The following is a 13,214-nucleotide window of genomic DNA, read 5'->3' as shown; positions in this document are numbered from 1 at the left end:
GCAGAAATTGTAACAAAGCAACTAGATACGAACAGGATGAAAACTTCTTTTGTTACAATTGCAAAAATATGACGATCTCACAACCAAGGTAATCATTTCTTGTGATATTCTAAAATTACAAATTTCTACATTATAATTAAAACATATTAATTGTTAACATTAAGAAATAATAATTTGTTCACTAATTTTAGATGTTGAGCATATCTAGAAGCATATGATGATAGCGCATCAACAACAGTAGTTGCTTTTGGATCCGCAGCGAAGTAGATCATGAATTGTATAATGATGGATCTTGTAGAACATAGAGGTCAAGTAAAATCTATACTCCTAAATGTGTTTGCAAAATTTAATACATTACCTCTTTATATGTTTTCATCATTACAGGAGCACCTCCCCTATGTGGAGACTATTACAAACCAAATTCAAGAAAAATAATGGATAATACTCTTAGGCTTACAACGCACAAATCAATGAATACTTACAATTGCGCCAAAATAAACTTAATGTTTTGTCTGTTAATAACGTCCCCGAAATAATAACATAACTGTTTGAAATCTTTTCTTTAAAACTTTTGATGATTGGATAATACTCTGTATGTTTATTGTTTCGAGGATGTTATTAACAGACAAAACATTAAGTTTATTCTGGCGCAATTAGCTATATTCATTGATTTGTGCATTGTGCGCCTAAGAGTATTATCCATTCTTTTTCTCGAATTTGGTTTGCAATAGACTCCACATATGGGAGGTCATCCTGTAATGATGAAATCATATAAAGAGGTGATGTATTAGATTTTTCAAATGCATTTAGGAGTATATATTTTACTTGACCTCTATGTTCTACACAATCCATCATTGTATAATTCATGATCTACTCCGCTGTGGATCCAAAAGCAACTACTGTTGTTGATGCGCTATCATCATATGCTTCTAGATATGCTCAACATCTAAAATTAGTGAACAAATTATTATTTCTTAATGTTAACAGTTAATATGTTTTAATTATAATGTAGAAATTTGTAATTTTAGAATATCACAAGAAATGATTACCTTGGTTGTGAGATCGTCATATTTTTGCAATTGTAACAAAAGAAGTTCTCATCTTGTTACAATTTCTGCAGGACATGTAGTAGAATGTTTGATATAAATCAATCATTGAAAATCTTCTTCTAACCAAAAATGTTGGTCACTACGTTAAAATGGAACAATTAAGTGCATCACATACTAATCAAGAATAAATATTTATGGAAATAATTATCATTTAAATGTAGAAGTAAAATAATTTTAAACAAAAATAAGAGAGATGATTTTAAACAATAAAATTTTACTATCATTGGTGGTGCAAATCTGAAGATTTCTGCAATTTTAGGGATCTTTAATATTGGGTCGACATAACTGCTTGAACCTGATCCACTTGGTGTATCGAAATTGTTTCCAATTATTTCTTCGAGTAATCCATTATTCTGTGTTGCCCTAAGAGTTTGGCTTGATAATTAAATTGAAGTATTAAAACAAGAGATAATATATGTAGGACATATATGGTAGTATATTATAAAAAACCAATATAAAATTTATATTCTATTTAAATGAGAAATGGAATAAAGTTTTTTAGATAAGTTGTTTACCATGTACGCAATGCAACAACAGATGGAAGAAGAGCCTCGATGGTGAAGACACTCGTCAATCTTGATGACAAAGATAGGCCTACGTTATAAATATGTACGAATAAATATACAAATATACAATGGATAATTGATAAGAATGTTAATTCTAACAGGAACTACCATTATAAGAAGAAACTCTGATTCATGTTCCCAGAATGATTGGTTTTACCAGAATAAGGTTAGATTTTCTTGGCATTTGTCGTGGAATCGATTCCACATCATTAAACGCAGTAGTTTTAGGCTATCAAAATTATAAATATAATTAAATCTCTAATAATAAGAGTATTATAAGATATTAAATTAAAAACTTGATAAATGTAAGCAGATATATGTTCATACCTTGGTTCAATAATGTATATGTCTTGGACTAATATTTTCCCTTGGCTGTTGTTCACTTCCTCTGGCGGGTTCGTATTAATTGTAACTGTCAAAATATCTAATTTATAAAGTTTTTTTTTGGTTGTAACGAAAGATAACTATATAAAGACATCGATATATTTATATAGTAGTTACCTATTTGGCATTTGTGTCTTTATACACGTCAAATTCGTTTAAAAGGATAATATTGTATTTTGGAGGTTTGAGCATTGTTTCCTCATCTTCGATATCCTCAATGATGGTTCTCAAGTTTAATATCCATTAGTACTCATATGCTTCTCTTTGATGCCTTAGATCTACTTGCTTCATAAAGACATTGCTAATGTAGTAAGATTGATAGTGTGATTTCCCTGTAAAAAGATAAAGATAAAAGGTATTTATTTAATTTTAAATGATAAACAAGATGGTATTAGTAATAAAGAAGAATATTTAACATCCAAACGCAGCATTAAGTAAGCTTTTGATCTTCCTAATCTACCATACAATTTAAAACAATAAAACAATCATAAATTCAGCCAAAAAAAAGGACAACACTATGAATACAACAGAATTACGAAATCATCAAAAGCATTCCATTCCCAACGCAACAATTAACAAAATCTACTTGAAAAACAGCGGAAATAGCACAAGAGATTATTCGATTGAAAACTCACTTCCTGAAGGTCTCCAAGAGCTCATCCAAAACAGTAGCATCCACATTCGCGAACAGCTTGAACGACTCGTCCAAGTGAGACTCGGGTTCTAACCTGTTTCTATCGAGCTTGGCATCGGGCCTCGACGGCATGTACAAGAACAGGTTGTACAGGAACCTTCCCTGAGGGATCAAGAGCGCAGCGTACATGGGAGGAACAGACACGGTGGGCAAATTGGGCATGAGCAAGGTCGAGGTGCTCTTGCCCAGGGAGTCATCCAACCTTCGTACATCATTGGTCAGCAGGCCCTGGAGGAACTTCACTGTGTCGGGGCCTCGGAACCGGCCGGACCACGGACTGGGACTTGAGGATCGAGGCCAGGGGTCCGGGGTTTTGAGGTGAGAAAATCGGTTTGATACGAAACTGTACGCAGTGGATTTGGGGAAACGAAGAGAGGATCTAAAAAGATGCATTGTTAGTTGTTCTCTGCGTCTTGTGATGGACGAAGAAAGCTTGGGGAATGAAAATGAAGGAGCTACCGGCTACGATCGTGGTGCGTATGGCGGTGGCAAGTGAAGTTGGGTGGGCGGGAGACACGTGTGCTGAAGGTTATAAGACTTTGCCACGTGTATTATAGGAAGGTTATTATAATGGGATGGGAAGTTAGTTGGGCGGGCGGGCGGGCGGGCGGGCGGGAGACACGTGTGCTAAAGGGTTCCGAGACTTTGCCATGTGTATTATAGGAAGGTTATTATAATGGGATGGGAAGTTAGGCTCAGATTACAAGATGTTCGACGAAAGTTCTGACCGAGACTTCTGGCAATCGAACGATTCAAACTGCAACCAGAACGTTGGACCACGTCTTATATCTACTCTTCTCACTGATGGAATGTTGAAAGAGGACACCATGTTCCTCATTTTCAATTTCCCGCAAAAGGCTAAGGCTTCATTTTGATTCTAAATTCATCTTAATTCATCTCAATTCATCATTACAATTTTTTTAAATTTTAATACAAAATATAATAAATAATTTAACTTTTTCAAATTTCAAAATAATAATAATATTAAAAAATAATATTCTAACAATATTTTATCATCTCAACTCAACTCAACTCAACTCACTTCAACATCCAAACACAACCTAAGTGAGCTGGGCACAATGTCTTAATTCATGTTATTTAGCCTTGTTTGTTTTTGTCAATAAGATAAAATGAGTTTAGATGAAAATTAAAAATTAAATAAAATATTATTAAAATATATTTTTTTAATATTATTTTTGTTTTGTGATTTAAAAAAATTAATTATTTTATTTTATTTTTTGTGTTAATTTGATAAAATTATAATGATTAAATGAGATAAGATGAGTTGAAATAAGTTGTGAAAATAAACGAGACCAATTATTGTCTACGGGCCTAGTTCAGCAACAAAACAAAAAAAATTAATGATACACACAAGTATTTTTAAGACTTTTTATACAGCTATATTTTAAAATAAATGTATCTATAATATTATTTTTATAAATTATTTGATAAAGATGCCCATCATTTAAAATATAGTTATAAAAATAATTGTGTGTCTATCGTTTTCTATCGAAAGACAAATATCATATCCTACTTTTTATCATTTTCTGGATCGTTTTGATTAAGATTAACAAAAATCATGTTGGCATCAGATAACTTGTTTAATCTTCATTTTTCTTCCGATTGCTTGTGTGTATGTATATCATCCCTTGAATAGAATGGCAAACGAGGATTATTTTATTCCTGGTTGAGGATGTGTTTCGCATACTTCCAATTTAGTGTCCATCCATGACAGTAAATAATAAACAAAACAAAAAAAGAAAAGAAAAAGGAGGGAGACACACAAAGTTACGTAGTTCTACATAGAGCCTATGTCTATGGAGTGTTTGGAGGGCAAATCCACTATAATTGGTAATTTTATAATCTCTCATGGTCTCCTGTATTTCACAGTACAATAGAAATTAATAACCCTTTTAACTTAAAGAATATAATATCTCCGAAGTGAGTCCCTTGGGTTGAGGTTGAAGAAGCCATCAAAGTACTCCGGCCAAAGTTGCCCAAAAGTCTCCCTTAGATCAAATCTCATATCCCCCCCTCTTTGGGTAGGAAAGCCTCATTTACTGAGGCATTGGGAGTGATTGGTGAGAAATGTAAGTTTTATATTATCAAAAAAGCTATTTGCACTTGGGAGGGGTACTCCCGCATACACGTCTAACTACGTGTAAAAATAAAATGGCGCGTTTCGTTCAAATTCAGCTACTTCTCATCTTCTTCTTTGCATCTTCTTCGCATTTTCTTCTCACGGAATGCAATACTTCCTTTCGAATGCCCACAGAACAGATTCGGCTTTGGGAGCAAGCTTCCTACCGAAGACCACGAAGACGAAACACGAAGATAGGTTTTTCGTGGGTACTGGTTCTCATCTTCTTCGTTTTTGCTATTTTCTTACCAAGTCATGCCTCATTGGTAGTGTTTCTTCAACCAACGATTGGTGGGAAGGTTCTTCAGTGAGATTGGGAGATTGGGATGCGGTATTACTAGATCTAGAGGTACTGTTTTGTGGAGGAGAATAAAAGTTATCAACTTGCTGTTGTGTGGATGAATTGTCGAGGAAGAAGTTTGAGAAAATAGAAGAGAATTGAGGTCTGTAAGAGTCACTTGCTGAACCCGTACTATTATTGGTACTACTACCACCGAAAATGTTGATGAACCAAGGAGAGGCAGAGTTGGATGAGGGACTTAAGGCTAAAAAAACAGTGAAAGCAACAAAAGCAAACATGAACGTGTTGTAAAAATGAAATAACAAGATAACCGATTTGGGTTTTATCTGGGATGGGTTTTAGATTTGCTTCTAAGAGACTGAGACCGATTTGGGTGCTGGCTGGGATGGGGTTTGATTTACTTTGAAATCGCTTTTGGTTTTTTTTTTTAATTTTAATTTTAATTTATTTATTTAAACAATATCGGTTGACGTGACATTAACCACGACAGCCAATTTCGCAACAAGTACCCAACACCGGGTACCTGTAGCAAAATTGTTATATTATTTCTTCCCTCAACTCTTGTGTTGTCTGGTCCTCCATTTCTTTTCTCTCCCCAAATTACTGTTCGGCCTGGCATATTTACCCCCCCTAACAACAGGCATGCTCTCTGATGCAGACAGGATTGATATAACAATAACACATGGATAGCTAGCATTTCTCATGGTTTGTATGTGACTATAAGCTTGATATTTATTTACATATGTACCAATTGGGTTGCATTCATGCACCAAGTGTAATATATAATTCAATGCTTTTACGTGACACTTTTGTTTGTTTTACATTCCACCATTGTTTAATCAGTGAATGTCGACTGATTCTTGCATATATCTTTAATGTTCGATTCCATCAGCTCTTCGATTTGACATGCAATCGCAGCTGGAATATACATAGATTACTTTGAGCAGATAAGATGTGTCGTATCTGATAGCTACTAGTCATGAACCCAAAAATTGACCAGCAAAACAACTACTTAATACAGGCTGTTGTGATGTAGATATTAAGGTTGTTCAAATCTTTGTCTAGTCATGTTTAGGTTGTGCGTTTATAGGGCTTGGAAGAAAGTTGACCTTATCATCGTTTATTCCGTTGAGACCAACTTCTCTTTCAGAATATGCTGGGAAAAAAATGGCTACAAAAATGATTATACAACCTTATCCAACAGAGTGAGTGCATGGGGCGGCGCATTAGCATCGCTAACTCTGTTTCTTGATTTGTTATTTCACAAGGAAAATGATTTACACAGAGCATAAAGTCAAAGTGTCCTGTTAATTAAGTTTAATATATATGAGTTTAATTAGTCATAAACAACATGATTGGCACTTGCATATGCTACACTCAAAGATTCCTGAATTTTGGTCAATTCCTTCAGTAAACTTTGTTATCCCAAAGTATACTTTCCATCCCAACACTATCAAAATTGATATTTGCACCTTATAATAATTATTGAAAATAAATAAATAGTCTCGTTTAGTTTTTATTGTTGGTGCAATCTTAACTGTCAAATGGATGCAAATTGCAAATTTTTAAGAGAAATATTTTGACCACAAAAATAAATTCACAAATTAACGTGGTATGTCAAATTGTAAAGTTAATTTTATTATAAAATAGATCTAACGTATCATATCAATTTATAAATTTATTTTTATAAAATCTCTTTATGATTGTAACATTTTCTTGGTAATAATTTGAACGTGCACCCCGAAGAATACGTCTGATTCCGTCACTGACAAATTAATCCATAATTGTAGAACATGTGAATCTATTTATCCCATTTTGTGATAGTTCTTAACTTCTCCTCATGTTATTTGAGAAGGTATTTCAGAATTAACTGGAACACTTTCCTCAACTGAATGGATTACTTTGCGTCGTGACGCATTCTTTCTTATGGGATTTACTTGATCAGAATGTTCTTGTTCATTATCATGATAAACAATGAACATAGATGGGGGATATGACAAAGAGACTAGGATGCTCTGTCCCAGCCAAAGGGAAGTGTAAAATATCGAGGTGGTCGGCTGCCATTAGCCCAAGGATCAACGTCACACATAGAGTTGGTCAACGTGTGAGGACAATTTCACAGATCAATGGACTTATGAGCTTCATCCGACATCCGATAAGGTTGGGATCAGGACACAGTTGGCTGCTTCGATGAATTTTGGTTTGGGAAATCTACGGTCTACAATTACTTGTTCCACTTTCTTTCTTCCTTTCTTCCACAGAATTGCAAAACTGAAAACATGTCTTCAACGGCTTTCAATGCTTTTCTTCCATTTAGACAGCTGAAAACTGACCCAAGACTAAATATTTTTCCCTTGAATTTCTAGAACCCAATGAAATACACGATGCAAGATGTCCCAAAAATAAAAGGACAAAGTCGGCTAATAAACCTCAGTTTAGGGGCAAATGAGAAGTAAGAATCAAGGGAGATACATTTTAAAAAATGAAAAGAAAAAGTCGCAAGCAAACCAGGTTGATAAAACGGCCGGCGTCTCGGCACGAGCTGGGATTTTCAAGGTCCAACGTATTACATAATTCTATTTGACAATTGAAAACATCCTGGAAACCAGGTTGGTGCGCATTACTATTTGAAACGGGAATATACTAAAACCCATTGTAATCTCAATCTACACGTTGGATTTGCGAGGATGCAATGTCAACGGTCCAACACGTTGTTGTCCGTCCTCAGACCCTTTCGGTATCATATAAAACGCCGAACAGGACTCCACCCTGCAGTGCTCCCCCCACAAAACAAGTTCCTAACTAGAAAACCAAGCAAAACCCAACTTGAAAAGAAACAAGACGAAGACGAAGACGAAGAACAGAAAAAAATCAGAAGACAGATGAAGCTCGTTTGGTCACCTGAGACAGCATCAAAGGCCTATATTGATACTGTCAAATCCGTAAGCAGTGAAAATTGCAAACGCTTTTGCATTTTGTTTTGAATCTCTAATGAAATTGCTTTTCGTTTTATTATTAAAATGGGTTTTTTCTTTGCTTGTAGTGTGATCTTTATCACGAATCAGGCGTGGCAGAGCTTGTTTCCGCCATGGCTGCAGGTTGGAACGCCAACTTCATCGTTGAGACATGGTCGCAGGGCGGAGTTATGGCAACAAGTATTGGCCTGGCGGTGGCGAGCCGTCACACGGGAGGAAGACACGTGTGCATAGTCCAAAACGAACAATCAAGGACAGAGTACGCTGAAGGCATGATCAAGGCCGGGATGTCACCGGAAGTTATGGTGGGAGAGCCGGAGGAAGTGATGGATGAGATAGTGGGCATAGATTTCTTGGTGGTTGATTGCAAGCGAAAGGACTTCTCAAGAATACTGAGGCTTGCGAAACTGAGCAGCCGTGGTGCGGTTTTGGTGTGCAAGAATGCGAGTTCCAAGTCGGCTTCAAGCTTCAAATGGCGAAGCGTTCTCGATGGTGGATCTCGGCGTCTGGTGCGCTGTGTGTTTCTGCCGGTGGGGATGGGATTGGATATTGCTTATGTTGCCACCAGTGGGGGAAATTCAGGTTCTGGTACAAAAAAATGGATCAAGCATGTGGATCAACAATCCGGAGAGGAGTATGTTATCAGAAAATAAATTTTCAGGCGAATTATTTAGAGACTTTCATGGTTGTATGTATAAATTCAATTCACGAATAGTTACATCTACCAAGAGAATTTACATAAAGAAAGCCTACAAATTGATTTTAGGTTTGATTTAATTCGTTGGGTTCTCTTTGTGGATTAACATATTTCTCAATTCAATTCCAGAAAATCATTTGTACATAAGTTCGTGATCATTGATTCATTAGTAGTTCTAGCATTAAGGCCACCAAGCTGATTGTTCCGATCCCTCTGCTTGCCAAAAGATTGTTTTCATTCCATCATTCTGTCTCTGATATTAATGTCTTCATTGGTTAATTCGTGCATATACTCTTCGCATGGAAATGAACAAGTAAACCTGTATTGAACAGTGCATCTAACCAACTTGATCACCTCATTCATGAGAGTTTGAAGCCTCTCTCTATTGCAGTTTCGGAATACTATAGCAACGAAAAACAAAAAAGAAGAAAAGAAACCGCTGCGGCATTTTTTCTGTTCCTGACAGCAAGTGTGCGGAACGTCTAACAAAGTTTAAATATTGCTTGCTTTTACATGACAAATGGGGAAGGCAGAACTGTTTTTGAGTGTCAAGTACAGGAATAACTAGAATAAATGTGTCATAAATCAAATTCACAATATGTATAAATCGTATCAAAAGCATATAAAAGCACAGTCATCTTACATCAAGAGACTAATCATTTTTATATTTTTTATTGCATCAAGAGACTGCTTACTCTGGAAACAATTGATATAGTTTTGACGAGACCATGTAAAATAGCACTCTTGGCATTCTTCCTGCAAGCTGGTCTTAGAAAGTGGTCTTGGAAATGCCCACAGTTTCTCATTGCTCAACTAATGAACAACCCGCTCTTTCACATTCAAGTCAATTCCTACATAGAAAACATTTAAACTTTAGTCAATCAAATTTCATAATACATTTTCAAGAGGGATGGTGAACTTACATGTTTAAATAATCTCAGATCACTAGTTATAATAAAGCAGTAGATTAGTCCCAGCTGTCTCGGCTTCTTCTAAATGCCTTCTTTTCTGAAAGCACCTTCTTGCTTTTAAGGCGTTTCTGCTCTCCAATAGCAGCCCTACAGTATTGCATAGACATATATAAAAGACAGTCCCAAGCTCTTTACAGTCCAATAAGACTAACAAAGACACAATATTGCAGACAAAATATAATGTTGCCGATGTACTGCAGAACTTGTAAGTAAATAAAAAGAACTACGGAAAGAAAGACAGTTGAAAACACACGCTTTAGAGCTCTTACATCTTTGCAATTTTCTTCTTTTGCTCTTCTGAAGGAGGTGGTGGAACATAAGACGCAGCATCAATTATTGCCTGTTTCATTTTATATGTATTTGTGTGTATATGTGTATATATATAAGTTAGTACAAGGGAAGTGTACAAAAAGCCCTCCTCCAAAGGAGTTTGGGGGGAAAGACGGGAGGGGTGCGGGGTGGTGTTAGTAATAAAAGTTTACTACAGAAGTCAAGAACATCAAGAACCTCCATAAAGATATGCTCAAAGGTTAGATTATCGCAAGCAAAACATCTTATGAAGGACAATTATCTTCAGCTTATGAATGAAAACAGAGCACCGGCAAACTCAACACCACACAAGAAAACACCGTATCCATTATCTAGTACCTGAAGTTTTGCCAAAGCATCTTCAATGTTACCCCTGAAAAAGAAAAGTATACTCAAACCAGATGCCTTCCCAATATATCACAAGAACAGACAGCAAAAAAGAGAAGGCAGAAGTTGACTTCTGTGTTCTAGTTTTTGTTGAAGAAATCACGAGCTCCCCATCCTTGTTGATTCGATTTTTCTCCTGTTCATGACCAGGAAGATTACCAAGAGATAGTGGAAACACAACAAAGCCTATACAAGCTTTTACAATGAAAAGACAAAATCATTAATTGAACAGATAATGACATCAATAGAGCCTCCAAGTCAAAGGAAATCGCTGATGATAAAGCCCTTCTTCTTCTTGGGTGAGGAACAGGGGAGGGGGACGAAGGGAATGGAAGGGCATTCTTCTAGTGCAGGAATTTTCTGGCCAGAAATTGTATTCTAAGCATGCATCAAAAGCACAGCTCGAATATCAATATTATGATACTGTTATAATAAAAGCATGTAAAAAGAAATGCAAATTGTTGAGATGATGCATTGTAAACATCTCATGGATTATTTATCTCATCTTTTAGTGACATTTTTATTTATCTATAAACAAGTATGATAAGGAATAACAGCAACAAACCATCTGTATAATCCTCTCCCTTATTCGGTCACTTAGCCAATACGCATTTTTAACATTGAAGCGCATATCCACCTTGGTGTTCACTGCACGACAATCAGTTACAGCAAAAAACAATAAAATAAGTAGCACCACCCTCTTTAGGATGATATAGCAATAAGGAGTCAGCAATATAAATCATGAGAGCAAAAGAGAGCAGGACGTGAACTGACCTTTGTTGACATTTTGACCTCCAGGACCCCCGCTTCTTGCAAAACTGACAGTTACATGGTCTGAATGAAAAATGTGGTGATCAGAAACAAGATGTTTGCTGTAAAGAAAGAATATATAAAAAGATTTTACTGCATTTGGTCCCATAATAAAAGGTCATCGACAGAAAATGTAATTCACTGAAGGTACAGCCCCTAGGGTTCGGTCCAAGTGGTAAGAGCCTTGGTCTTGTTGGTATGCTCCCTCCAAGTCTAAAGTTCAAACCCTTGATGAGTGCAATCAATTTCTAGGGGCTATCAAATTAGGAAAAATTTCCCTTGAATTGCCCGAGGTGCACTAGCAGGAAACTCCTTGTTGATGGCCTGCTGGGGGATTTGTCGGGACTTTGTTCCACACACCCAGTGCCAATAAAAAAGATCTTATCCAGAAACGCTAAAATATATTAGCATTCAGGAATACTTCCTAAAGTTCTAGATTAATAAATGTATATAATCACATGGATTACTGCAGTTTAGAAAATGAAAACCTTTTTTTAGGTAGATTGCATAATCATCTTAGGAGAAAGAGATCCTACAATCATCATCAGGCCAATATGAAAGCCAAAAAGATGGGATATTCTCACCCACGCTTCATAATCATTAGTAATCTGACTAAATGAAGGCTGAAAACATTGCCACCTAATTAGTGTTCCATGTGATAAAATCAGCAAGAAACTGCGTACACCAAATGGCCACTAAAAATATCTCAAATAACTAGAGATAAGTCCTACATAGACAACTTCGCTCAGAGCGAAATTCTTTAATATTGGAAACTATATGCTCAACCATAATAATTTCAACCTTTTTGATCAGGAAATTATCGAAGGGATTCGAAGTCGATGTGAAATTAAGCAAAAGGGGAAAAGAATCAGTAACTATCAACCTCCCTGGCTTCTCCTTCGCAACGCCAGGCCGGACAACTAGAAAGAGATGAGTTCTACGCTCCATTTTTTTTTTGTTTTCTTTCTTTCTTTTTTCTGGACTATAAAGTGGCACATATTATAAGTTTACCACTTAGACACTTCTTTTTCTTTTTTTTTTTTTTTGTATTTCCACTTGGCTCCCAAACCGCTGGTAAAGGCAGCACAGTCGAGTCCGATTTTCATACGAGATGAATGTCGAAGACAATATCCAAATACTTCGTGTAATTCAAGTCAAATCAACATACATATAAAAAACATCTATTTTTGTGAATTTCCTTTTATGCCTTTCCAGAGCGACCAAACGGAAGGCGATTCATATATATATATATATATAGTTTCACATACCGAGGGTGATTTTAGGGGTGGGCTGGTCGTCGGCCAAGAGAGCTCGCTCCTCGGCTTCTTGCAAGAGCTGCTGAACCTGCGACAGGCGAGCTGACACCTTCCTGCCGTCGCTGGAGTCCGAGGCGGCGCATCGTATGCCGCCGAAGCTGATTCCACGCCGTGTATAGCTGAGGGTCCCAGCGACACCAGGCAGTGCACTGAATCGTGGTGATGAAAATGAAAGAGGAAAATGATGAGAAATTCCTCTGAGAAACACGTTTGCCGTCGTTCTGATAATTGCCATTCTTTTGGGCTCCAAAAAGGGGTAAAATAACCCTAAGAAAGGATAAATAGCCGACCGTTTTTATATGTTTCTCGTTTTCCCCCGAACCTCTTGCCTCTTTTTTTTTTCCGTATGCAAGTTTTCAGTTATGCGTTCTTGCAGTGGTTGATGTGGCTGCCAATTATCAGTGGACTTGGCGGAATATGTGGTGCAAGCAAATTATAATGGCTGCTAGTATGTTGCCATGTTCTATAACGGCCCCTTTTTAACCTTGAAACCATTCTGCATTGCAACTTGCCACCTCCCAAGCACCGAGAAAAATACCAACTACCAAGAAAATA

At 36.5% G+C, this 13,214-nt stretch overlaps 3 protein-coding genes across 5 annotated transcripts; 1 reads left to right on the top strand and 2 right to left on the bottom strand.

Moving 5' to 3' along the window:
- Window positions 1-1,597: 1,597 nt before the first annotated feature.
- LOC108999237 (putative transferase At4g12130, mitochondrial) lies at window positions 1,598-3,185 on the bottom strand. 2 transcript variants are annotated; one of them, XR_004802399.1, is made up of 3 exons: window positions 2,695-3,185; window positions 2,177-2,391; window positions 1,598-2,087 (listed from the first exon to the last, which is right to left on the bottom strand). XR_004802399.1 is itself a non-coding variant. In XM_035694030.1 (2 exons), the coding sequence occupies exons 1-2, from the start codon at window positions 3,144-3,146 to the stop codon at window positions 2,361-2,363; spliced, it is 483 nt and encodes a 160-aa protein (XP_035549923.1). In that variant the 5' UTR covers window positions 3,147-3,185; the 3' UTR covers window positions 2,162-2,360. The 2 variants fall into 2 exon arrangements, 1 of the variants encoding a protein (XP_035549923.1); XM_035694030.1 differs by lacking the exon at window positions 1,598-2,087 and having other exon boundaries at window positions 2,162-2,391.
- Window positions 3,186-7,724: 4,539 nt separating this feature from the next.
- Window positions 7,725-9,074, top strand: LOC108984799. The gene is made up of 2 exons (XM_018956858.2): window positions 7,725-8,136; window positions 8,238-9,074. Exons 1-2 carry the CDS (start codon window positions 7,882-7,884, stop codon window positions 8,820-8,822), a joined length of 840 nt encoding a protein of 279 aa, XP_018812403.2. The 5' UTR covers window positions 7,725-7,881; the 3' UTR covers window positions 8,823-9,074.
- On the bottom strand, window positions 8,676-13,158 carry LOC108984800 (peptidyl-tRNA hydrolase ICT1, mitochondrial). 2 transcript variants are annotated; one of them, XR_004802398.1, is made up of 9 exons: window positions 12,612-13,158; window positions 11,308-11,367; window positions 11,099-11,181; window positions 10,605-10,669; window positions 10,486-10,519; window positions 10,107-10,177; window positions 9,790-9,924; window positions 9,562-9,717; window positions 8,676-8,754 (listed from the first exon to the last, which is right to left on the bottom strand). XR_004802398.1 is itself a non-coding variant. In XM_018956859.2 (8 exons), the coding sequence occupies exons 1-7, from the start codon at window positions 12,892-12,894 to the stop codon at window positions 9,834-9,836; spliced, it is 687 nt and encodes a 228-aa protein (XP_018812404.1). In that variant the 5' UTR covers window positions 12,895-13,158; the 3' UTR covers window positions 9,428-9,717; window positions 9,790-9,833. The 2 variants fall into 2 exon arrangements, 1 of the variants encoding a protein (XP_018812404.1); XM_018956859.2 differs by lacking the exon at window positions 8,676-8,754 and having other exon boundaries at window positions 9,428-9,717.
- Window positions 13,159-13,214: the final 56 nt, after the last annotated feature.

Source organism: Juglans regia, chromosome 9, assembly GCF_001411555.2.
Source record: "Juglans regia cultivar Chandler chromosome 9, Walnut 2.0, whole genome shotgun sequence".
NCBI classification, from domain to species: domain Eukaryota; kingdom Viridiplantae; phylum Streptophyta; class Magnoliopsida; order Fagales; family Juglandaceae; genus Juglans; species Juglans regia.
This window is presented reverse-complemented; position numbering and strand designations above follow the sequence as displayed.